This window comes from Cinclus cinclus, chromosome 13 (assembly GCF_963662255.1).
Source record: "Cinclus cinclus chromosome 13, bCinCin1.1, whole genome shotgun sequence".
Classification (NCBI taxonomy): domain Eukaryota; kingdom Metazoa; phylum Chordata; class Aves; order Passeriformes; family Cinclidae; genus Cinclus; species Cinclus cinclus.
This window is the reverse complement of record NC_085058.1, coordinates 2,233,250-2,259,031: the sequence shown is the minus strand read 5'-3', so window position 1 is coordinate 2,259,031 and position 25,782 is coordinate 2,233,250. Positions and strand designations below refer to the sequence as shown.

Sequence of the window (25,782 nt, the reverse complement as noted above, 5' to 3'; positions counted from 1 at the left end):
ATCCTGATGGGGAGTATTCTCCTCCTCTCCGGGTAGGTCCCGGGTGAATTGGCCGGCCCGGAGCAGATGCCTTGTTCAGGTAGGGAACGGATAGTCTGGACAGCGCTACCCTCCGGGACTGACAGGGGTGCAGGGATCAGCCTCAAGCTGGCTGTGCCCATCCCATGCCCAGCAAGGGTTAACTCAGGAGGAGGAATTGTTCCTCTGCCCATCCCCGAAGCAGAGGCATTGAGGGTTAAAGACGGGCAGGGAGAGCTCTCCAGCCCTGAGTGACCAGATCGGCGGCAGCAGTCATGGGGAAGGGGCATTTCTCAGGGCAGGGTTTCACCTCTCTGTCGCCAGCCCCCCCAACCTGGAGATAGGTGAGTCGGGGACGTGGGGAGTTAATGCCGAGTGGGGCGATCCCTCAGGCTCCGGGAGGGCTCTCGGGGCTCAGCCTGGGCTCAGCCCCACACCCGGAGCCAGGAGCAAACCCAGAGAACTGGAGGTGATGGGGCAGGGTCAGGCTGCTGGCGCGGGCTCTGCCCTCGGTTTGTGTCTGGCAGGAAAAAGAAGTGGCTGATGTTGAAGGAGCTCCACAGGGCAGTTGAAATAGCGAGGATGCCCAGGACCGTGCTTGGCAGAAGGGCTCTGGGAACCCACCCGGGCGGTGCCGGTGCTTGTTGCTCTTCGTTACTCTGTAGGTTATTGGATTTTTCACCTTGCGCCTTGGATGTATAAATAGCCCAAGTGACGGGTAGAGGCACGACTCGACCCGGGTGCTGGAAATGCCACCTCTCAGAAGGAATGGGAACGTTGGTGCCACCAAAATGGTTTGCACGAGGAGGGAGGGACAGCGGGTGAGCGTGGGCACCGGTGGGATCGGGTCTCCTCGGGCTGGTTGGCGTCGCCGAGGCTCTGCTGCCTCTCCCTGCGTTGTCCCTGCCCCAGCTGCCGCCCCAGCAGTCGCCGTCCGCGGTCCTTCCCAGCAAACGCTCTTTCCAGCAAGCGACTGTCGCCGCTGGCCGGCAGCAGGGGATCGCTGTGACAGCCCTGCTGCTCTCCTCTGGGGTCTCCACTCGCGGGGGGAAGTTTCGGGCATTCCCAGGAAGAGCCCCACTCCATGGATCTCCCTCCATCTCCCCTTCCTCTTCACCACCTCCCAGAGCCCGGCTGTGGCTGGGCAATGATATCCCTTCCACAGCCCCATCCCAGCCCTCCTGCCGGCCTTAACCCTCTCCTCACTGCTCTGCACCTTGCAGCAGCCCTGACCTGACCTTCACGCACGGTGGAGACGGCTGTGGAGCAGCAGTGTGCCCGTGCCTCCAGCCATCTTCTCCAGCACAGGGGCTGCAAGGACCGTACAGGACTGCCCAGCCCATTCCCACCCAAAGGCAGCTATCCCAGCCCAGCCCTCCTCACAGCAGCTATCCCAGCCTGTCCCCACCCCATCACCAGCTATCCCAGTCAGCATCACTACCCCAAACCTTTCTCCCCTCTGCTTCCTCACTGTGCGTTCCCCTGTCCCTGTCCTGCAGCTCTTTCAGGGACAGGTGGCCAGAGCAGCCGTGTCTGTCCCAGGTCCCTGGCGCATAGGAGCAGCTCCCTCTCCTCTCCCGGTGCCAAAGCCCCCTCAGCCCATCCAGCAGACTTGGGCTGGGGTGCCGTAGGAGAACGTGTCTGGGTTGGCTGAGCCTCCTCACCTGCTGCTCCTTGCTGGATCCTGTTGGCACAGCTGCTGAATGCCATGGAGAAGAGGGGGCCTCTGGAGCTCTCAGATGATGAGCAAGGCCAAGAGGGAAATGTGTCCCTGGGCTAAAGCCTCCACATCTTCCCACAGAGAGTTTTCCCCATAGCATGTGAGCGTCAGTGCTCAGGCAGCCCCAGCTCCTGCTGGGTCTCATGGGACAGGCAGGAGATGACTGGAGGAAACAGTGGAGCTGCTTTTACAGCTCCTGGGGAAGCATCAGGTTTTCCAGGCCTTCTTGTGGATGGATTAATTACTAAACAAATGGCTGTACCACTGTAACACCGTACTGTACTGCAGTTACTCTACACCTGTAATCTAATTACTGTGTGATACCTCTAATTGCCACTGTTTCCTGGAAGGTTAACAGCATCACTGAAGGACTTCTGTTTTCTTTAGTGTCCAGCTTCACATAGCCACAGTAGCACTGCTGAAATTAGTGCTGCTCCATGTAAGTGACAAGTATAAAATCCTCCAACTTGAGGCTTTAATTCAGGGGTTGATAAATCACTTTATCATAACACCACAAGTATAGTGTAAATACAGTTGTTGAATTATGGGCTTGATGAGGTCTGTTGGATGACCACTGGGTGCTGCTATTTGGTGGGACCCTGTCCTTGGAGGCAGAGTTGGCAATGGGCACATCTCTGTGAAAACACAACTGCACAGTTTGGCCAGGGTGGGTGTTTGGTCTCTCCAACACACCCAGTGCACTGAGTCAGCAGCTCTTCTCTGTTCTCCGTTGAACCTCGAGCAGGATTCATCCTACCATGAGCAGAAATGGCTTTTGGTGGGAAAAGAGCCAGAAGAGCTTTTCAGGTACCAGGGAAGGCTGGGATGAGAGAGAAAAGGGCTCCAAATGCTTAACTCAAACAACCCAGATAAAACAAATGGAGAAAGAAACAGAAGGCCATGACCTCAATTTTCTTCTTAGTCAGCTTTTTCCACTTTCTTTTCATCCAGGAGAGTAAAAATGGGAATGGCAGGGAATGGCTGCAGGGAGAGAGATCTGTGTGCCTCTGCTGTGTGTCCAAGCACCCTGTGAGCGTGCTTGGGGACATGCCTTACTCACAGCCAGTGCTGGTGGCTATTTGAACCTGCTGCCTGTTGGGCAATGCCAGGCCATGCATGAAACAGAGGGGGACAGGGGTGTCTGGGGATGGGGCTTACTTGGGGAAAGGGACAAACACCAGCCGGAGTCCCCTGTTCCCAGTGCTTCCCCAGCCCCCAGACACTGTCAGCAGCACGGTGTGGCCTCTGTCCCCTTGTCACCAGAAGAAAGCTGGGTCACACAGAGGTGGCTGCCTCTGAGCAGTGCTAATTGTCATCTTGACCCAGGTGATTGAATAAATGCTGATAAATGGCATCATCTCCCCTTCAGCTCAGGCAAGGAGTGTGTGACTCTCTCCATCTGTGGGGGCAGGAGGCCACAGCAGTCTGGCTCAGGAAGGGGGAACAGTGCGGGGAGCACCCAGCCTTGAGCAGAGACCACAGCCATTGTGCTGGGGTGAATCTTGGGTGATCCCCACCTTTCAGAAGCAGCAATCAGGAATGGCCACCGGGACCTCTCTGGGCCTGCGTGGGATGCATGGAGAGTGCATTGGTTGGTGCAGCATGGCCATGCTGGGGGAGCCCTGCCATGAGCCCCAGCAGTGGCTCAGTCCTCCCTCTGGCCTCACCAGTATCTTGGCCACCATCCCTTGTCCCTCTGAGGCCACCTCCCTTACCCACCCAGACAGCATCTCCTACCTGAGTAAGGATCAGGCAGGGCAGCAGGTCAGGGTCCCTGTCACAGGGGCTGGAGAGCTTGGCTTCATTTGGCTCATTCTCACGGTTAAGCACAGAAATGGTTCTGTTTAACCATCCTGCATGGTTTTTTCCGTTACTTTATGCACGTGTCTCCGCAAGCTGGTCAGTGCCTCGGCATCCTGCAGTGGACATGTGTTCAGTGAGTACTCCTCTCCTGGGCTCCACACGAGTGTCCTGACAGAAGTCAAAGGCTTTTTCCACTGAAGCATTTGTGTCCTTTGTCTCAGGGCTGGGGTCATTGTCCTGAGGTGGGGACAGTCCTTGGGTGAGCTGGAGGGTCCCCACAGGGAGCAGGGACAGAGTGAGGAGGTGCAGCACTGGGCTGTGCCTTCCAGGACATGATTCCTGTGGTCTAGCACTATCCAAGGGATGCTCAAATGGCATCAAAATGCCTGTGGTTGCCATCAGACTGGGCTGAGCTCTGCTCTGGGAGACAGGTTGGCCATTGCTCCCTGGGGGCTGTGCCTCTGAGCAGCCAGCCCTGCCCTTGGGGCTTGTAAGGTTCCTGATGCAGCCCAGCCCCTGCCACCCCACACAGCCCTCACTTCCCTGGCAGCCCTTCCCCTCCCCACCCTATATTGCTTAGTTATATCAGTGGGACCCACAATTACTAATTTTTTTGTCATTTCCATTCTGTTTCTTCATCAGAATGCAAAACATTAAATATCGCTCTGGTAATTATGGTTAATTTCATAACCTGCACCTTAATTGGATTGGTCTCTGATGGGGAATTCTCGTAGGAGGGAGAAGCAGAAATATTTTGACGTGATCTATTCTTTCAGCTCTTTGTTTGGATTTGAGATGTCGAGTGTGAAACGGGAAACAACTGATTTAGACCTCAGAGGCAACCTGGGGGTGGTGAGCAAAGCCTGAGCATTCCAGAGGCACTTCTCACCCTCCAGCAGCTAAACCCAGCCTTTCTCCACCCATCCTTTGGATTGCGAATAGTCACAGAGAGACAGATCCATCTGGTCTACCAAAAATGTGAGCCTGAGGAGCCGGGGAGGCATCACAGTAAGCACTGGCCTGGTGGCTTGTTCTGGTGGCTTGTTCTGCTGGCCAGTGCTTTGTGTGCTGTAGCACAGAGCAAGGCAGGGCACTCCACAGGCTCCCTGTGGGTCTGGGGACTTTAGGGATGTGAAGGACACCCACAGGGACAACTCTTTTCTGCTGGGAACTGGCCAGACAACAGTACATGGACATCCCCAGGGCTGGAGAGGGACACCAGTCCCCTTGTGCCATGGTGGACCTGGCTGTCTCTGTGCTGCTGCCCAGGACAGTCAGTCCTGGGGGGCCCCGGGGCCCCCAGTGCTTGTCTGGGGCTATGCCATGGCGTGGCTGTGCCACAGAACCGGCATCCCCTGCCACTTTGGGCCTGAGCTACAGTTTGCTCTGGGAACCACAGATTTGCACTGCCATTAGGTGCTGCCTGTTTATCTTTTTCAATGGGAAACGGCACCGGAGCGGCAGCAAAATGGAAACCCTGGTCTTGCATTTCCGATTGCATTCCGATGCACTGTATTTCCCCGTGATTACTTTTGTTCTCACATACAGCCCAGAGCGCAGGCTCTGTGTCATTATCCACAGTGCTGGGAGAGGAGGAAAGGGCAGAAAGCATTGCATTCAGCTCGAGCAAAACACAGCAAACCTACCCCATGGCTGCCTTCTTTTGAGGGCAGTGGGGAGACACTCCATCCCCATGGATGGCGTCCCTCTTTTGTTTTGCCGTGCCCACGGGCTCAGCACGTGCTGGAAAGGCTGAGGAATGGCATGGCTGAGTCTGCCACTGTGCTGACACTGACATCCCTTGTCATGGGCATTAAAACGACTGGGCCTGGCACAGCCCCATAGCTGCCAGTGATTTCTATCAGCCCAAGCCCTGTCCAGGCCACATCCCGCAGCACCTCCCTTCCTGCAGGATTTGGGCTGGGAAGGGCTAGAAGCCCTTTGCCCGCTCTTCCTGGCTGTGCGGGTTCAGCTGGATGCAGGATGGGCAGGCTCAGCTGCGGCTCGGCACAGTTTGTTTTTATCTAATTCATTTTATTGTTGAATGAAACAATAACAGCAAATACAGACCCTGAAGACACGCCATAAATAATGCAAAAATCAAACAAGTGAGAAAGGGGGAAAGAAAAAGGAATTACACATGTAAAACCAGCCCAGAGAAAACCAGGCTGGGAAGAGGAATCTTCCCTCTGCACTTGCTATTGCTCATGCTTTCTTTGCCTCCCTTTTTTCTCCATTTCCTCCTCTGGAAATTCCTGCAGCACCAAATTTGTGATTATGTGAACAAAACTTAATAATAACTGGGAGGAGGAGAGAGACAGAGATCTGGCTTGCGGGAAGGAGTTGGGAAATGAGGTGGATGGAGTGAACTGGGGCTTCCATCTCTCACAGTGCCTTGAAGCACAGCCGCTCTCTGGGCACCCTGCTCTGCCCCGTGTCCCTGCGGGGTGTGGAGTAAGGACAGCTCTGCTGATGCCACCGGTGCTCATGGGAGCTCTGGCAGCAGGGCACACATAGTCCCTCAACCCCTGCCCCTTGTCCCACCAGTGGGTGATCCCAGAGCCAGCTCTGCTGGGCTGGGCTGCACTCGGCTTCTTCCAAAGGCTTCCGAGGCCACTTATTTTAGGCAGCAGTATAAAAATACCAGGGCTGGTCCTAAAGGGGGGGTAAATCAGCAGGTTTCCCTGAGGTCAGCAAAGCTGACAGCTTTATGTCCTATGTCCTTTGAAGTTCTCTTGTCACTATTCCAAAGGTTTCCAGGGTAAAATGCAGTGCTCCAGAGCAGCCCTTGTATTTTCTTGGTATCCTGTGCTAGTTGTAGGGGGATTCAAGGGATGTGGCTGGGAACAGAAGTGATGCTGTAAGTACAGTGTTAGCTTAAATTAATGTAACAAACATGACTGGTCCCTGGACCTGATGTTCCCCAGCCTCTGGGAGTTTGATCTGGGGTTTCAAGCTTTGAGTAGTGGCAGGGATGCAGTGGTTTGGAGTGGTGGCATTTAGAGGGGGGTCACATCCCAAAGCCTCGGCGCCGTTCTCTGATGGCCCTTGCGTCCAGGGTGTTTGGCTGGTTTGTCATTTGCTGTCCTGCTGAGGCAGCCCTGGGTAAATGAGGAGGCACTGCTGCGGCTCTGCCTGTTAGCCCTGGGTTTCAGCTGCTGGAGCTGCTGGTCCCCCAGCCCTTCTCTGGGCACTGAGCAAACCTCTGGGGAGTTGTAGAGCCATGGGATGCCTTTTGGTAGCTGCAGGGGATTGTGTGCTCCCAGGCAGGGAGAAACAGGAGGGAGCAGCTCATCTACCAGGGTGCCCCCAGGTGTGTTTTGTGGAGCAGTGTCTCAGCCTGGCAGAGCTGTGTCCTCGCTGCTGGGACACTGGCCACGGCACAGGCTGGAGCCTGGGTTTGGGGCAGCAGGGAGACCCTGTGCCCATCCCAGCCCTCAAGGCAAGCCCATGCAGCAATGCCATCTGCTCCTGCCCGGGAGGAGAGGCACTCTGGCACTGGGGTGACTTTGTTCCAGCCGCTTTTGTGCCATGTCAGGTGCTGTGCTGCCCTGCACGTGGGGTCCAGCTCAGGCGCTGTGCAGCTGGGCTCTGGCTGATTCAGCAACACTGGGGCCGTGTGCTGAGCCACGCAGGGCTGGCCCAGCTGCACCAGAGCTGTGGGGAAGGATGGCTGCCTGTCTGGGCTGTGCCCATCCTCCAGCCCCAGTCCCAGCACTGCCCCCTGTGCAGGGCCTTTGGAGCAGTTCAAGGAAGCAGAGAAGGCATTTGGGCCATGAGCACGTTTCAGGGGATGCCTTCTCAATGTCAGACCCTGGCAGCTCTCCCAGCACACTCCTTGGACTTTCTTTCACCTCCTCAGGCCAAGTGTTTCCATTGCCCTGAGAAGAGCCTGGGGTCTTTCCATCCCCATTTCCCAGCTACAGACAGGGAAGAACCATCCAGGGAGATCCTCACACTACACTGGAGCCTCCTGTATGCACCCAGTGCTCATGGATCTGAGTGCAAGATGAGCTGGGTGCCCTCAGTGATCACTTAAGACATCCAGCCTATATCCACAGAGACAGCAATCCCAAGGAAATTTGCCAAAATGAAGGAGAATCTCCACTCAAATGGTGCATGTCCTTCCCAGCACCCACCAGCCTCCAGCCATCTCTTCCTGACCCAGCCCTCGAAGTCTCCAGCCAACCCTTGGGAGCTGTTCCCTTGGCAAACACAACTTCCCTGCTCTTTGGCTCTCACAAGTAAAAAAAAAAAATTAGCCTTCTCCAGGCACACCTGACCTGGGAAGCGCTGAACAACCAGTTCAGGCAGGGGCTGTGGCAGCAGTGACCAGTCCCTGCCTGGCCACTACCACCCATGAGCAGGGCAGCATGGTTGGCCCTAAGCCCCAGCTCCACTCTGCACTGCACCCTCACCCTACTTATCTTGTGCTGGCTCAGGGCTTTACACCCCCTCACATCCACAGCTGCCTTTGCAATTACTTATTGATCCCTTGTCAGGATGTTTTCTCTGTCGATGGGGTGCTGAAGCATGTGCAGCCAAAGAGAGAAAAAAGATGAAGGAGCAAAAAAGTATGAGGAGGGTGAGAAGCTCTTGCACAGCTGTGATCGCAGCAAGAAACAGCCTCAACAAAAACTGCTCTGAGCTTTGGCATCCTGCAGAGACAACCAGGATCTCCTTCCCATTGTCCTGCTCCAATAACCCACCTGAAAACCACTCTCCAGGTTGGCTCTGGGCCACTGCTGGTTATCTCTCCATTGTACATAGTCCTTGCATGGGGTCAGGCAGATCCACAGCCCAGATTTAAACCAGTAGACAGCTGGGCCAAAACCTCCCCTTAGAAGTATTCCAGCCCCTCATGCTATGTTGGAGCTCTTCTCCTCTCCTGGGCATCTCCGTGTATTTTCTGCTCTTCTTGCCCTGTGTCTGAGTGTGTTCCTGACTCACTGTGGTGCTGGGGACACCACATTTGGGTGGCAGAGCCTGTTTCCATGAGGAAATGCCTTTGCAGGGTGCTCCCATGGACCAGCCGTGGCTGAAATGTGGTGCCAGCCGGGCGGTGTCAGTGCCGGAAGGGGATTTGCATCTTCAATCCTTCTTCATGCTCTTTTACAGCTTCAGAGCAGCTGCCAGAGCAGATCAGGTTGCATCACACCTATTCCAGGCTCCCACCTCGGAGCTGCTGAAATCAGATACTCCAGGAGGCTGAGCAGCTCCCAGCTGGAGAGCTGTGCCTTCCTGTGGGGAGTGGTGACCCTGGCAGCTGCTGGCTGGTAGGGCTGGGGGTGGCACTGCTCTGGCTGACCTGCCTTGGCTCACAGCCTTGCACGATTTACTCGTGTGTTACCCACCAGCCCGAGGGGTCCTTCTCATCTTCTGCCTGTTTCTGCCCCGTTCTTTCACCCTCCTGTGCTGCTCCTGGATGTTTTGGGGGCAAGCCAGGTCACAGGACAGCCCTCTCACCCGTTGTTAGCAGCCCATCCATTAATGGAGGCCCAGAGGAGTGCGGTGCTAAGTCTCCATCACTCATGCCAGTGCTGTGCTACCCTGGCTGTGCCCACCAGCCAGCCCTGGCAGCACTCAAGAGATCACTTTATGCTCTCCCTCTTTGATTTCTTTTTCCCCATGTGATTCACAGTGATTCTAGAAGGGAAACCACTTCCTCTGCCTGAAGCTCCCACCCCATTGCTGCCCATCCTTGAGCAGAGGGGAGAAGGGCACTTACTGCCAAAGCCTGCACTCTGGGACTGGGTGGGAAAGGAAGAGGAGGAGGAGGAGGGACCAGATAGGGTGGAGAGGAGGGAGAGACAAAGCAAAAGGGCCCACAAATGCACACTGGACACAAGGGAAATTATGAGAGGAGGAAATAGGCACAAGCGTGTTTGGCAAATTCAAGCTGCTCCCTTTGTTTTGTTGCTTTGCGGATAGCTACAGAAATAGTGCGGTGCCTGGGGTCTGGCTAAGAAACTCCTTTAGCAGCAGGAAAGGTTGTTAAATATTTATTTGTATACCTGGAGTCTTTGTCTCTAAAATGTAGTCAATTTCAATAAAATGTGATTTAGCTGGAACAGCTTAGAGATGGGAGCATGGACTCGAGGAGCTGTGTCTGGTTGGCTTCGTATGAAGCCATTAGGGCAGTGGTGGGGCGAGCCCATGGCTGAACTCACCCCCACACTGCAGCCCAGTGAGGGTGCCCAGCACTGCAGAGCCCAGCTCACTCCTGTGCACAGCTGGGAGCAGCAGGTTGACTCCTGCAGGGACAGGGTGGGGACACTGAGCCCCCAGAGCACTGTGGGCCCCCCTCCCTTGCTGGGACATGGCTGGCTTTGTCCTAAATTGCCTGTTATCGCTTCATGCTCTCAGAAGCATCTGGTTCAAGGGTGAACATCTCCCGCCCCGTAATTTATGGCTGCCAGGTGGGCTTAGAGCTGACTCGGGGAATTTTGCCGCTTGCTCACTCGCTGTCAGCACAGCAGATTGCTCCCTGCTCAGTAGGGTGGGGAGCAAGGGACAGCGGTGACAGTGGTGGGCATGGCCAGGCAGCCGCCCACCCCTTGGGGCATCCTCAGGAGCATACTCGGGGGCAGAGCCTGGACTCCCTTTTGGGTCATCACCCAAGTTTGGCTTTTCTGAGGTTGTTCTTCCCACACCGGGGCAGCCTGTGCGTGTCGCGCTGCAGCAACCCCCACGCACATCAGCGCTTCAGTCTGGGCCTGGCTGCATTTGCAGGCACAGGCCCAGAATGGCATCTTCTCTCCCAGCACCGAGCCCAGGCAGACACACTGGGCAGGTCCTGCTGTATTTAGCACCAAGGCAGTGCTCCGGTGCTTCCATCTGTGCCTCTTGGGCCGAGGCCGGGACCTTCCCGCGGGAAGGGACTGTGCTTGGGAGCCCTCAGCCCTGGGCGGCAGGTGGTGAGGACAGGGGTCAGTGGCTGCCATGGCTCTGAGCGTGAGTTTTGCTTTGGCTTGCACTGGCTTTGCTCGTCGCCTAAAGGCAGCAAGTCTGTCAGCTGTTGCTTTTTTTGTCGATTCTTTTTTTGTGATTGAGGAAGGAGAATCACGCTGATGCCAAGGGCTGTGGCTCCCGTGGGCTGGGCTGTGCATCACAGCCATGGGCCAATCCTCTGCTCCAGCCTGGCAGCTCTTGCTGGGCCATGGCTGGCACCCTGGAGGAGGGCTTGGGCACATTTCAGGGTCTTCCTCAGAGTAAATCTGGGAGGGCTTTGTGGAAAGCCCTTCCTGCAGGTAGCAGTTGTGCAGGGGCTGTAAAGCCATGCATGCATGGTTGGCCCACAGATCACACAAAAATCAGAGTTTGAGTTGTTTTCAGAAGGGCATCTCTTAATATCCACATCACCTTGAGGCACAACTATTTCTCTCCGAATCAGGCAGAGCTAAATGGGAGTCAGAAGTGATTTAAAGCTCATCTTAGCTCAGAATTTTCCAGCTTATTTATTGTCTTTCTCCCAAAGCTCTTCTGTGACTCTGGCTATTAAGATTACGGATGTTTTTGTCAGGGATTGTATTTATCAGGGATTTAAATTTAGCTGAGAACTAATAATGTGTGAGGTGTGTCTAGACTTTAATTCTGGGCTGTGCTCATAGGTAATGCCACACAGATTCTGTTTCATTCATCTATTGCCTTTCTACTGGTATTTTACTCACTGATACCGCACAGCTCTGGCTCTGCTCAGGCTGCAGTGGGGATGACAGCACTGAACTAAAGGTGTTGGAGGTACAATTGCCTTCCTGCTGGTGGAGAGGCAGGATTGAGCCTGGGGGAGGTTGGTCTGCAGAATTTAGCTCTGCCCCCTCCCCATGCCCAGCAGGGACCAGAACAGAGCAGCACAAGCTCCACAGAGTGGAGCTTTTGGCCCAGCACAAAAACAAGGCCAGTGCCTGGCACTCTTAATGAGCTGAGTGTTTTCAGTCCTGCTGTAATTAAGCCCCTCAGACTGTATTTTGTTTTGCATGCCGTGTTTTGCTGTCTTTGATAGCTTTCTCAGCATGGCTGTGAGGAGCAGGAATTGGTTTCTGAGAAAAAAGACTGCGGGCAAGCCAGCACTCAGTAACAAACATGTGGTGGGAGAGCAGTGCCCAAGAGGCTGCTGGCCATGGGAGGGGTGGCATGGGCACCCACTGGCAGCTAGCTCCAGTGGCTGGGGAACAAATCCATAGGCAGCCTCACCCATGCCAACCAGGGGGCCATCCTGGCTCCAGGACACCGGCTCCAGCCCCAACCCCACCCCAGCAGCATGGCAGTGGTAGCAGCAGCCCCCTTGTACCTGCACTGCTGCCCAGGCCGGAGAGGTGATGACATGGGAGATGATGGATTGTAAATATGCAGCAAATGGCTCTTTGCAGCCTGGCTGGGGCCCAGGCACTCCCACTGGAAATGTTTCAACTGCACTGGGACTGCCAGGGGAGCTCAGTAGGACCAGCTGCCATCCCTGCACCCCTTCACTTTGGGGTGATGTGTTCAGCATGATCTCCATTGAGCAGCCCCACTGCAGAGGGAACAGGGAAAGGGAAGGTGGAAGAGGACGGTGAAATGGGAGGAAACCCAGAGGGTTCCTGTGGGGACACTCCATCCCTCACAGCCCATCACGGCTGTGCCGAGGCTGGTGGTTCCCAGGATGGTGCTGCTGGACATTTTTATGGCCAGCCCATTATCTCCCATCCTTGTATCTTACAAAGAAATTTTGAATAATTTTTTGGGAACAAAAGTGATCCTTCAGTCATGTATCTGTATGAAATGATGAATATGAGCAGATGCAATGGCAGGAATGTGCAGAATGCGTACCAGCCCCATAAACAGTACTAGAGCAGGGAAAGTAATGGGCAGGATATACAGTGATGGATACAAACAGAGCCAATGGAAGTAATGGATTGGGTGTGTTTGGCGATAGCCATAAATAGCATTAGTGGGAGCAGTGCAGAGAGTAACATAACAATAGATAGAAACAGGGGCTGGAGTGGCCAGAGATCTAATATGCACTATTGATATGATCTGATTCCTCATAACAGCCTGAACAAGGAAATAAATGCAACAGTGCAGCGTGACAGGGAGCATCCGCTTCTGCTGGGCCGGGATTGCTCTGGGCTGAGGCACAAGCCAGACCACGAGCCCACAGGGAGGACTCCCAGCCCTCCCCAGGGACAGCAGCAGGAGGCTGGGTCTGGGCTCCTCATTATCCCAGAGCCCCCCTGGACCTGACTTGAGGCTACACTCTGCTCTGTAGGCAGTGCCTGCCCACTTGCTGTTTCTGGGAGGGGGTTGGTTTGGGTCTGCCCTTGCAGGCTGGCATGGTGGGAGGCAAGGAACTGGCCTTGGGGACACACTGAGAGCTGCTGGGGCATAGGGGAGTGCAGAGGGAGGGAGCTGGCTCCGACTGAGCTGTCAGTGTTGCTCACCCCAAGTGGAGTTCCCCCAGACACTCCATCCTGTGCTCAGCTCCTCTGTTTGCAAAGCAGCCTTTATATTCAGGCTCCATCTACAGGGAATGGAATAATTTCAAGAGCTTAAAATAGGATGTAGATAGATGCGTTTCATATTAAATTATTTTTTTAAGAAGCAGAGGAAGCTGTCTGACACAGATTCCTCAAGGCCTTCCACTCAAAAGCCTGTGCACATTCAGTCATCAAGTGGAAAGTCAGGGAGTGGGGAGGAGAGAGGGTCTTGAAGCCAAAGAGCTGGATTTCAGCTGGAAAATTGAACCCTCTGCTGTGCATCAGCAGTGCCTTTTGCCCTACTGTCACCTCTGCCAGGACACCAAAGCTTTAGCCTTGGCCTTGCCCGTTGTTTGCTCACATGCCCCTTGCTCTTTGTCTCCCGCTGTTACCTGCAGGTGAGAGATAGGATGGTAGCTGGGGAGGCGAGTATGCGCAGCCCAATCCTGGCCTGCTGGCAGCCGATTCTCCTGCTGATGCTGGGATCCATCCTGTCCGGCTCTGCCACAGGCTGCCCGCCGCGCTGCGAGTGCTCTGCCCAGGAGCGCGCCGTCCTGTGCCACCGCAAGCGATTCATGGTTGTGCCAGAGGGGATCCCCACCGAGACCAGGTTGCTGGACTTGGGCAAGAACCGCATCAAGACGCTCAACCAGGATGAATTTGCCAATTACCCTCACCTGGAGGAGCTGGAGCTGAACGAGAACATTATCAGTGCCATTGAACCTGGGGCTTTCAACAATCTCTTCAACCTCAGGACGCTGGGGCTCAGGAGTAACAGACTCAAGCTGATTCCTTTGGGGGTGTTTACTGGACTCAGCAACCTTACCAAGCTAGACATTAGTGAGAACAAAATTGTGATCCTCCTAGACTACATGTTCCAGGACTTGTACAACCTGAAGTCTTTGGAGGTGGGGGACAACGACCTTGTCTACATCTCCCACCGGGCCTTCAGTGGCCTCAACAGCCTGGAGCAGCTGACCCTGGAGAAATGCAACCTGACCTCCATCCCCACGGAGGCCCTGTCTCACCTTCACGGCTTGATCGTGCTGCGGCTGCGCCATCTGAACATCAACACCATCCGGGATTACTCATTCAAGAGGCTGTACCGGCTGAAGGTCCTCGAGATCTCACACTGGCCCTACCTGGATACTATGACATCCAACTGCCTCTATGGGTTGAACCTGACCTCCTTGTCCATCACCCACTGCAACCTGACATCCATCCCGTATGTGTCAGTGAGGCACTTGGTTTACCTCCGGTTCCTGAACCTGTCCTACAACCCCATAGTCACCATCGAGGGCTCAATGCTCCATGACCTGCTCAGGCTCCAGGAGATTCAGCTGGTGGGAGGGCAGCTCACCACGGTGGAGCCCTTCGCCTTCCGCGGCCTCAATTACCTGCGCATCCTGAACGTGTCAGGGAACCTGCTGACCACCCTGGAGGAGTCAGCTTTCCACTCGGTGGGCAACCTGGAGACGCTCATCCTCGACAACAACCCCTTAGCCTGCGACTGTCGGCTGCTCTGGGTTTTCCGGCGGCGATGGCGGTTGAACTTCAACAAGCAGCAGCCCACCTGCTCCACCCCCGAGTTTGTCCAGGGCAAGGAGTTCAAGGACTTCCCTGACGTCCTCCTGCCCAACTACTTCACCTGCCGCCGAGCACGGATAAGGGACCGCAAACCTCAGCAGATCTTTGTGGACGAAGGCCACACGGTGCATTTTGTCTGCCGGGCAGATGGGGACCCGCCACCCACCATCATGTGGCTCTCTCCCCGGAAGCACCTCATCTCTACCAAAACCAACGGGCGGCTCACTGTCTTCCCTGACGGCACGCTGGAGGTGCGCTACGCCCAGATCCAGGACAATGGCACCTACCTATGCATTGCCAGCAACGCAGGTGGCAACGACACCATGCTGGCCCACCTGCATGTGCGCAGCTACTCCCCAGACTGGCCCCACCAGCCCAACAAGACCTTCGCATTCATCTCCAACCAGCCCAATGAGAGCGATGCCAACAGCACGCGCGCCACCGTGCCTTTCCCCTTTGACATCAAGACTCTCATCATCGCCACCACCATGGGCTTCATCTCCTTCCTGGGCGTTGTGCTCTTCTGTCTGGTGCTCCTCTTCCTGTGGAGCCGTGGGAAAGGCAACACCAAGCACAATATTGAAATCGAGTACGTGCCACGCAAGTCCGATGCGGGCATCAGCTCTGCCGACGCGCCGCGCAAGTTCAATATGAAAATGATTTAGCCAGGCAACAATTTGCAAATAATTATGGTGGTGTTCTGTTTTTTTTTTTTTTAAAAAAAAAGGAACAAATGAACAAATAAAAAATAATTAACAAACGTTGATACAAACATACCGACCTCTCTCCTTCCACCGTGCCCCCTGCCCCTGTCCAAACCCACTGCGCCCGCACTGTCACCATCTCCTCCTCCTCTTCTTCTTTATACCAGGAAAAAAATTCAGCCGATGTCTTCAGGACTCCTGTGTTTGTAAGGACTTTGTCTGATGGACTCTGGTGTCAGATATAACTGAGAGGGGAAAAACAACGGGGGGGGCGGGGTGGGAAAAAGAAAGAAAAAAGAAATAAAATCAATAAAAAAGTTATGAACTTTCTTCTGTAACTTTGATTTCAATAATTATGGATTTTTATGAAAACTTGAAATAATAAAAAAACCCTATTTCCTATAGATAGTTGGAATGCAAAATCTTGACTTCTTGATCTGTCCAGTTCTGTACCTGGCAAGCGCTTGCTTTCTTGCCTCAGAGGCACCTGCCGGATGCCTTGCCAAGAGCAGCCCCAGGCCAGGGCGAGTCTCCTGCTGACACCAAAGGCACCTCCCGCAGTGCCTGCGTGGCACCAAGAGCAGGCCGACGCTTTTTCCTGGTTTTATAGTCAGTTCCCCTGCCCATCCCCAAAGCCTGTGGAGCAGGGCTGTGACTGATGTCCATAAGCAGTATGGAGCAGGGCTGTGTTTTCGTGCCCTCTCTGTGGGAGGAGGATACAGAGACCCGCTGCAGGGCTGGCCTCCGGGCTGGGAGCCAGGGTGGGGCAGGCTTTGCCTGGGCAGGGCTGGGGATCCTAGTGCTTTTTACGTGGGGAGAGGAGCTTCTGCCAGCCTTTGCAGCAGTACCAGGGTGTCTCCTCTCCTATGGGGGACAAGCTGGCTCCTGTGCTCTGCACAGCTGTCCCCATGGGCAGGGATGTGACACATCCATTGGCAGCACCCACTTGGGTGCCTCCAGCAACCGGTGCCCAGTGGCTCGAGCAACTCCAGCATTGCTCTCCAGCTGCCTGTAATTCAGGACCTGATCACAGCCAGACTCTCGAGCACCCTCAGGCACATCCAAGGGAATTCAGCTTCCAGGCTCACAGGAGAGCTTGTCTGAAAGTGGAATTCCAGAGGTCTACAAACACAGGCACAGGCTGAGACAGAGAACAAGGCACAGGCTATGACACCTTGTCTGCCCTTGCCTAGCACCAGTGTACCCATCACCATGGGGTCTGGTCACAGCAACATCCTGCCTTTGCTCAGCTCTGGGACCAGGATCAGGGCTGGAAGGTCTGTGTTGCCTCACAGAACCATTGAGTGGGTTGGGTTGGTCCGGGCTGGGCTGAAAGAGACCTTAAGGACCATCTCGTCTCCTTAAGGAGAGGGGAGAAATGGGGGTTAAATTGGCCACTGGGCTTCCAGGGCTGGAAGCACAAAACATCCCTGCAAATGGTGTTAATATGGGCACTAAGGGTTTTATAATCTTTACTGAATCAGCAGCTGGTGCTTTCCAACCTTCCCAGCTGCCACCAAGAGGGTGGCACTGCACTGACTACTGGCCCACCCAGCCTCAGTGATAGTTCTGAGGCATATGAGCCCAGATTGGCATTCTTGATTTGTAAGGCACCTAAGGAGTCTCCAGGGATCAAAGTCACTACAAAATGGTAAAATGTTAAGTGCCAGGAACCTGGAGCCCCAAGAGGGGAAAGCCTGGATTTGCTTTTCTTTCAGCAATGTGCCAACCTAGAGCCAACCTGAAGCATCTGTGCTGTGGGGAAGGGGAGTTTTTGCTGATTTCAGCTTTGTGTTCATCTTCAAATGAAACATCTTATGTTTCTTTCTCCACAGCAAGTTTCAGAAGCTTTGATTTGTTCTTTCCTCATCTTTAACACATCCTTCCTTTGTAACTTTGAAACCAATACATTTTTTTTAAAGCCTTTGGCTTTTGTTTTGCTTTTTAAAAGAGCAAAGCAAAATGCTCTTTATGAGCTTCCCTTCCCACCAGTGTTTAACCAATATTTCCAGCGAGCACAAAACCGCCAGCAGCGACATACAAACCTAGGGGTGAAGCTGCAGGCAAGCCCCAGAGACTGCAGATCCTGCTGCAGGGGCACAGAGCAGCACTCCCCCAGGGATGCACAGGGGCCTCAGCCCTTGGAGGATGAGAAGTCAACTAGAGCCAAGCAAGAAAGTACTTTAGGCACTGAAAGCTCAGTCTGAACCTGGCTGACAGAACTGACATAAACTCAACCAGTGGCTCAGCAGAGAGGTGGAGAGGGGGGGTCTCCATGACCCTGGACAGCTACAGGCACTGGCCATCCAAAAGAGCTGATTAATTGGCTCCAGTTATCCCTTTTAATGCTGTAATGAAAAGAGTTAATTCAAAACACATAGATTTTAAAAAATACTAATAACCAAGCCCAATGAGGAATTTGTAACACATTACAGAGCCCCAGCAATCAATGGGGGGAACCAACTCTTTCACTGTCAAAAAAGTTTACAAAAAAAAAAAACAAAACAAAAAAAAAACCAAAGACGAGAGCAAATTCTTTTCCGTAGAACATCTCAGGAATTTTCCCAGCCCAGCCCTGTCTCACAGCCCCACACCTGTCCCCAGGCCCACCACCTCTTCTGCCCAAAACCCTCCTGGGGGAGGCCACACTGCTGCCCTAAATCCCATGCTGCAGCTCAAATCCCTCATTAGTGAGTGTGCCCGATTCTCTGTGGCACTGCTGCCTGCCAGAAACTTTGTTACCCACACTGATTTTTTAATCTTCAATGCTTTGTGAACTGGATAATTTTTTTTTCTCCATCACCATGTGATTGAAGCAGATGGATGGAGCAGAAGAAAAGCATCTCAGAGTGGCCAGCAACTAAGCTCAGCCATTTTCATAGCTGGTAAAAATGAGAAAAAAAAAATCCGAAGAATAGACTCTCTTTCTCTCCTTTGCTGAGATTTACAGTGTGTTTCTATTGCAGTTTACTCAGGGGTAAGAAAGCAGAGGCTGGGTTCCAGTATTGCTCTTCAGGGAACTGTGGCCCATGTGTCAGAGCCAGACAGCAGTTTCCACTTGTTTCTTTTGAATCACAATAAATACAAAGCACTTTATAAAACAGTTTAAAAGAGGTAGCAAAAAAATCAGGGAGCTGAGGCTTAGGGCACGGAGGGCAAACATGCCTTACCTCCTCTGCTTCCTAGACTGGGAGTCTCATGGGGATGTTTGTGACAGGCAGCATGTGTGGGAACACAGCAGAGAGGAGGGTGAGTAGTTAAACAGTACTTACAGCCTGGGAACATCACCCCCCCTTCCCATCCCAGGCCCTTCCCTCCCCAGCAGCTCCACGTGTTCCCCCACTGCCAGGGCCATGGCTGGCAGGTGCCCAGCAGGCATCAGCTCTCCCCTCTGCCTCTGAGGCAGGAGCAGGGTTATGAGCACCCTGCAGGACACGTATGTCCACCCACCAACCCCCTGACGCTCCACATCAATCCCTGTGCCTGCTCAGCTCCTCTCCATGGATCACCAGAGGTACACAGAGCATGCAGAGGGGGAAGGGTGACCAGAGAAGAGGGGCTCAGGCTGGCCCTTTACCATCTGTGCTGCACAGCCCCCCAGCTCTGCCCTCAGAGCCTCTGCTCTCTGCCCTCAGCCCCCCAGCTCTGCCCACAGCCACCAGCTCTGCCCTCAGCCCCCCAGCTCTGCCCTCAGCCCCTCTGCTCTCTGCCTTCAGCCCCCCAGCTCTGCCCACAGCCCCGAGCTCTGCCCTCAGCCCCCCAGCTCTGCCCACAGCCCCTCAGCTCTGCCCTCAGCCCCCCAGCTCTGCCCACAGCCCCCCAGCTCTGCCCACAGCCCCCCAGCTCTGCCCACAGCCACGAGCTCTGCCCTCAGCCCCCCAGCTCTGCCCTCAGCCCCCAGCTCTGCCCTCAGAGCCTCTGCTCTCTGCCCTCAGCCCCCCAGCTCTGCCCTCAGCCCCCAGCTCTGCCATCAGCCCCCCAGCTCTGCCCTCAGCCCCCCAGCTCTGCCCTCAGCCCCCAGCTCTGCCCTCAGCCCCCCAGCTCTGCCCTCAGCCCCTCAGCTCTGCCCTCAGCCCCCCAGCTCTGCCCTCAGCCCCCCAGCTCTGCCCACAGCCCCCAGCTCTGCCCTCAGCCCCCCAGCTCTGCCCACAGCCCCTCAGCTCTGCCCTCAGCCCCGAGCTCTGCCCTCAGCCCCCCAGCTCTGCCCACAGCCACGAGCTCTGCCCTCAGCCCCTCACCTCTGCCCTCAGCCCCTCAGCTCTGCCCTCAGCCCCCCAGCTCTGCCCTCAGCCCCCCAGCTCTGCCCACAGCCACGAGCTCTGCCCTCAGCCCCTCACCTCTGCCCTCAGCCCCCCAGCTTTGCCCACAGCCACGAGCTCTGCCCTCAGCCCCCAGCTCTGCCCTCAGCCCCCCAGCTCTGCCCTCAGCCCCCCAGCTCTGCCCACAGCCCCCCAGCTCTGCCCTCAGCCCCCCAGCTCTGCCCACAGCCACGAGCTCTGCCCTCAGCCCCCAGCTCTGCCCTCAGCCCCGAGCTCTGCCCTCAGCCCCTCTGCTCTCTGCCCTCAGCCCCCCAGCCCTGCCCATAGCCCCCCGGCTCTCTGCCTGGGCTTGCTGCCTTCCCCTCCTTCTATCAGGCCTTATCACACTTAATTTTACTCCTTCTCTCACTAACTGCCCTCTCTTTCTTATCTCAGCTTCAGAGCCAATATTTTACTCTCTCCCTTTTTTCTTCCTTATCACTTTTTTTTTTTTTAATACTTTCTGCCTTCTGTGCTGCTCCCTCGCTCTCCTGCCATTTCTCTCTGTCAAGAGCTCTCCTCTCTCCACCATGGCTGTGCTTCCTGCAGTCTCCCCTGCACACAAGTTTCTCCCCCACACTTCTGCCTCCCTCCTCCCCTGGCAGGATCTCATCCTGCTTCCACCACAGTGAGCAGCACACAGAGAGGTGGAGGGAAAAAAGATCTTTGGGCTTTGATTCCCTTTTCTCCTTCTTCCCTTCCCTCTCTTCCCCCATCTCCTGCCTTGTTCCTCTTTTTCCACCTCTACAACATGGGCTCTCCAGCCCTGCCCACCTGGTTTGCCATGAGACAGGGCAGGGACTTTGCAGTGCAATCCCGGCTTCCAGGCTTTTGCAGAACACAGCAGAGGAGAAGGGATTTGAGGTGCAGGGGGGTCAATACCCCAGAGGAGATGGCTGGGGGAGCAGCCCTGCTTTCCCTCTCCCTGGCCCTGCCAAGGTACACATAGCTTCTCCAAGAAAAAGTCTATTGCTTTCCTCTCTTTTTGCTGGATCTGTATCTGCATGCTTATGATAGATTTACTGTGATTCTATCAGTTTATGATTAAAACCCATATATTTTACTAGGACTTTTTCTTATTTTCCATAATCCTCAGGATTCAAGGCAATCAAATTTTAACTGGAAAGCATAGGCTGTGCTGTTAGTCCCAGTGTATAGGGTACAGTTCATTTCCCAATACACCCCCATTACTGGTGCTACTAAAGAAGTACTGTCCTGTGAAAGAGATTTTTCCTCAATTCCTTTTAAAACAATGTCCTTACCTGAAAAACGGATTAGAGGAACAACACAAACTGTGACTAAAGCACAGTGCGGCCTGCCACTGTGGTTTGTTCCCATCCTGAGGTTTCCCTGCAGATTTGGGTGGGTGCTGAGAGTCTCAGGGTGACCAACCTGTGGTGAACAGGGTGGCAGGTGTGGGTCCCTGTCAGCTGCTCCATGTCAGCTTCTATCACCAGACAGTGGGTAGCTCCAGCCCCTCTGGAGATTTCATCATGTGCCTGTTACAATCCAGGTAATAAGACATTTCATTCAAATGAGCAAATTTATTCCAGTGGCACTTTAATAACAAAATCAATTAAACTACACTTCCCAGCAGGGCTTTATCATATGCTATAGCTACAGCATATTGCCTGGATATACTAAATTCTCTCCCTGAAATAAAGTGAAAAGTTTAGAAGACAGATGACACCATTTGCAGCACTAGTAGGATAATACCCTAATAAATCCATGGCCACCTGGGCACTTCAGAGGTGTCACACACTGTACTCAGTGGCCACTGGGAACTTCCCAATGACAGTGAGAACTGGAATGAGACCTTTGTGCTCCTGGGGCTCACAGTGCAAATGTAGGGAGCGTGGGCTCTGGAGCACAGCCCTCTGTCAGAGCAACAAGACATCCATGCACACAGGCCAGCCAGAGGAGAACGCCTACATGGGAACATCGTATACCTGGGTATCAGTGCAGGCTGCCTTACCTGTCGTGGCTCTCTATGAAAGAAGTGGCTCTGACCAGGCAGAACAGTGAGCATCCAGCTTGGAGACCAGGCTGGCCTCTCCCAGCAAAGCTCTTTGGTGTCACCACCAAGCCAGCAAAATGATGGGACACTCAGGAAAGGCTGCTGGTCCTGCAGGCAGCACCCTGCGAAAGGCAGGTGCCCATGGAAGCACCCATGTCAGGGGGCAGCACCTGGTGCTGTGCTCCCCTCCATTCAGGATCTCACTCCTGAACCCTGCCCTGGGCATTGTGGCTGCTCTGCCCCAGGCCATGCCTCTCACTCCCTCCCCACCTCCAGCCCCCCCTCAATGACCACCTGTCACTTCATCATTGCTGTTTCCCATATTGTCACACTCCAGCACCCTACCTGACATGAGACACGGCTCTTCCTTCCTCCATCATGGCTCTTCCTTCCTCCATCATCCTCCCAGACTATCACCCATCAGCTCTCCAAACCCTGCCCTGCTCTCAGCCATTCCTGTCTGCCAGTCAGCCATTTCCCACCAGCTCTCTTCTCATCATCCCTTCTGCTTGTGCTTCCCAAGCCTATCAGTGTTCCCCAGCCTTGAGTGCTGCAAAACTAATTAGCTCACTACAAAGACTGAGGAATAATTAGGGAGTCCACTGAAAGCACAAAACTAGGGCATCTCGCCTTAAATAAATGCGAGCGAGAGTCTGTGTGCTGCGCCGATGGCCGCGATTGCTTTGGGCAGGTGATTGCTTTGGATTTGTACTCCACTCCGGTCCCTTGGCTCCCACTCCAGGGTGCTCACCAGAGCTGCCTCTGCCTCCATCCCACCCTTCAGGCACGCGCTTCCTGGGTTTTTTGGCTCATGTCCCTGTACCTAAAGCTCCTCCCCAGATCTCCACAGCTACCCAGGCACCAAAGCAAGCAGGTAGCATTCCTGGAAATGCTGGTGGCTGCCTTCTCAACAGTGCACCATCTCCATCTGGGGAAAGCTAGAGCTAAGCATGGAAAACAGCAAGAAAAACATTTCCAAAATTTCTTTTTCAGTTGTCTCTGCTGCACAGAAGAGAGGCTAAAACACTCTTTCCCTCCTGGACAGCTCCACTGTGATGGGCAGGAGACTGCACTGCCCCATACTGGAGCCCCTACAAACCAGGGTGAAATAAGAGGAGGGTTTGGGGGCTACACAGGTCCTTCTTTCTCACACACAGACCATGCTGGGGACTCCTCATGTGAGCACAAGGAAGTCCCTGGTGACACACATCCTCCAAGGAAATCCCCCTCCCTCCAGCCTCCACCAGGTAATGAGGAGGTAATGAGAGTTGAAGGCAGCCCAGCCTGAGGTGTCCCTGACCTTCAGCATTCACTCATCTCCTGGCACTGTGAACCATCCCTCCTTCACTCACTGGGCGTGCCTGAGGAGCTACACACAACTTTGGCACTTACTAACGATATTTAATAACAACCTGACACACAGCCCCTGCATCTCACCCAGAGACCTGAGGCAGCCTGATAATGTCCTCAGCCGTTTGTGGAGGAGCAGGGGAAGGTGCAGCAGGGCATGGGGAGACAAGCCTTGCTTTAAGGCCTTCAGAAGAGCCTCTCCAGGTCCCGCTCCCTTTGAACCTGTTCAATGCAGGCTGAGCATGATACTCCTGCCCTCACCTGTGGTGAGGAATGCTGGGGGCCAAAAGGACAAGTTCTCTCCTTAGAGACCAACCACCAAAGGACCTCATGGATAGTCTGGCACTTCACGCAGAGCCAAAACCCCTTCCATCAGAGGTCTTATGGTCTTGTGGGTTTGGTTTGTTCTTCTTGGGGTTTTCTAGTGCCTCAGATCCCCAGCCACAGAAGAGGCAGCGAAGGAGAAGTGGGAAGAGGGTCCTAACTTGGCAGCCTACATCAAACCAACCCTCATCTGATTGCATTCTATACAACCCCAGATCCTGCTTGCTGCCACCAGGGAGGTGTGTTTACTCAGCACACCCAGCACTGTGCATATAAAGTTGCACTGCAAATACAGCTCCCTCTTCTCCAGCCCTGAAGGGTTAAGGATTTGCAGAGAGCAGGTGAAGCCAGGCAGTACAGGCAGGGTTGGATATGCTGTATCTGCACCCTCAAATGGACTGGAGCAGCTGCTCCCTTCTCCTGGGTGGCTGCTTAAAGGGTGATACCAAGGTCAATTAGACCCAACCCTGGACCTGCCTTTTCTTTCTCTTTTTCCCAGGACTCAGAAGTGTTGACTATTCAAACAGATGAGAATTCAGGACAAAAACCAAGAGGGATTTGAACACCTTCATCTAAGGTGGCTGGCCAGGCAGCTCAGCATTGCCTGCTCCGCAACTGCTCACTGGCCCACTGCAAACCTGCTCCACAAACCACGGGGGAAGAGACCCAGAGCTTTTTTAATTGCCCTGCTTCTCTCTGTATATACCTGGACAGTGTGTTTTCACACCCACCGAGTCTGCTCACAGCATGTAAATCCTCTGTGGCAGAGTCAGTTTTGGGATAAAATCTCCACTATGCCATCTTACATCAGGCTGAGAGCAGGCAGGGCCAGGCTGTTTGCTCTAGAGCAAACCCCTTTGGTTCTGCACCAGAGGAGTCCCTGGGCATTCTCCAGCCTGGCAGAGGGCTGCCACCAGGCAGAAAGGTGCAGGAGTGGATGGGGAATGGCTGCATGCCCTCCAGCCCCCTCTACAGTAAACCCCTCTGACAGGATGCTCTTGAAGCCAACCTGCCAGTGTCTCCACATTCCTGGTGGCTCTGAGCCATTCAGCAAGGTTGTGCTGCCAGGACCCCAGCAACACCACCAAAGCTGAGAGCATTCTTCAATAGCAGAAGTGTGATGAGGAAGAAGAGACATAAAATCACCTCAGACAATCTTGCCCAACAACAGAAGGATCCTGCTATGACATCTTTTAAGGAGGATGAGAAGTGCTTGGAAAGTCTGAGATGGGTTGGGATCTGTGTGGAACTGGAGGTTTCTTCTGGCACAAGGCCTTCACAGATGGATGCTCAAGGCAGCAAACAGACAGACGTCTTTATCCTGCAGTGCAAGTGGAGCTGCTCTTGTCTTTCAAACACACACCTAATCATTTTTAAGATCTCTGCCTCAGAACTATCTTTTTGATAAAACTAATCACAGGCTTAAATTACAGATAAATACCCGATATTAAAAGAACAGTTTGAAAGGGAGGAAAGGAGTAGTTTAACGGTGCTCATTTTCCCTGCTTTTCTACAGCACACATCTTGGGCTATTTAACTGTAGAGCTTATGGAGCTTCATTCTGACAGCTCTCCTTTCTTTCACTTGTGGCTTCTACAAATGTTTCCCCCCATTTCTTTGCCCACTCTGCCTCTGCTAGGTGAATCACTGCAGCAGTCACTGTATCACCTGCAGAGCCTAAGAAGCAGGCATGTTAAGAGCTGTATGAACACACACAAAGGAATCAACCTGGTGCTTAGAAGGCTGGACCCAAAAGCATCTACACAGGGAATGAGGGACTCACAGGTGCCTGCAAAGGATCTGGGCTATAATAGCTCAACAAAGAAGAGAAGCTCAAAAAATAACTCAAAGCTGCAAGAGGCTCAAGAGGCCAGCTGAGGACAGAGGTCTGTGCCCACAGCTCTGCCAGCCCTTGTGCTGCCAGCCGGAGGGATGGAGCTGCTCTTGGGCTGGCAGGAATGATCCAGCTCTAGGTGCTTTTAAGCACAGCACAATCCAGGCTCACGCTGGCTTCTTCTCCTCTGCAGGGAACAATGGCTTTGATCAACAGAAGATTGCCGAGTTAATTGTAATGATATTCTAATAAAGCTGGGGAGATTAATTACGGCTCTTTATCAGCGCTGGCCCTCTGCCAAGGGTTGGCAAAATTGTTTGCCTCTGTTTCTTGTCATTTGAATTTAGGAGAAGAAAGGAGGAAGTTGGGCGCCTTGTTTTCCTGCAGCAATCAGGAGCGTGGCCTTGTGCCCTGCTCACGCTCACAGCTCGCTGTGCTGATGGAGGGGAGCGGGGGGGCACACAGGAAAAGCAAATGGAGAGTGACAGAGCAAACCAATTAGACATGATGCAGCACAATTACACTCCTAGTCAATAAGTGGGCTGGTGCAGAGAAGCACAAAGAATGACGTGCAGACCACAGACGTTGCTCTACAGTGGGCAAAGCTGAGGCATGCTGCACCTTCCGGGCTGGGGGAGACAAGACACACAGTGCTTGCCAGGAGGGCTCAAA

The 25,782-nt window shown here is 54.1% G+C and overlaps 1 protein-coding gene across 1 annotated transcript; it reads left to right on the top strand.

The window, feature by feature from the left end:
* The first annotated feature begins 250 nt into the window (after positions 1-250).
* On the top strand, positions 251-15,248 carry LINGO1 (leucine rich repeat and Ig domain containing 1). Its single transcript, XM_062501570.1, has 2 exons — positions 251-366; positions 13,400-15,248. The coding sequence occupies exon 2, from the start codon at positions 13,407-13,409 to the stop codon at positions 15,246-15,248; it is 1,842 nt and encodes a 613-aa protein (XP_062357554.1). The 5' UTR covers positions 251-366; positions 13,400-13,406.
* Positions 15,249-25,782: the final 10,534 nt, after the last annotated feature.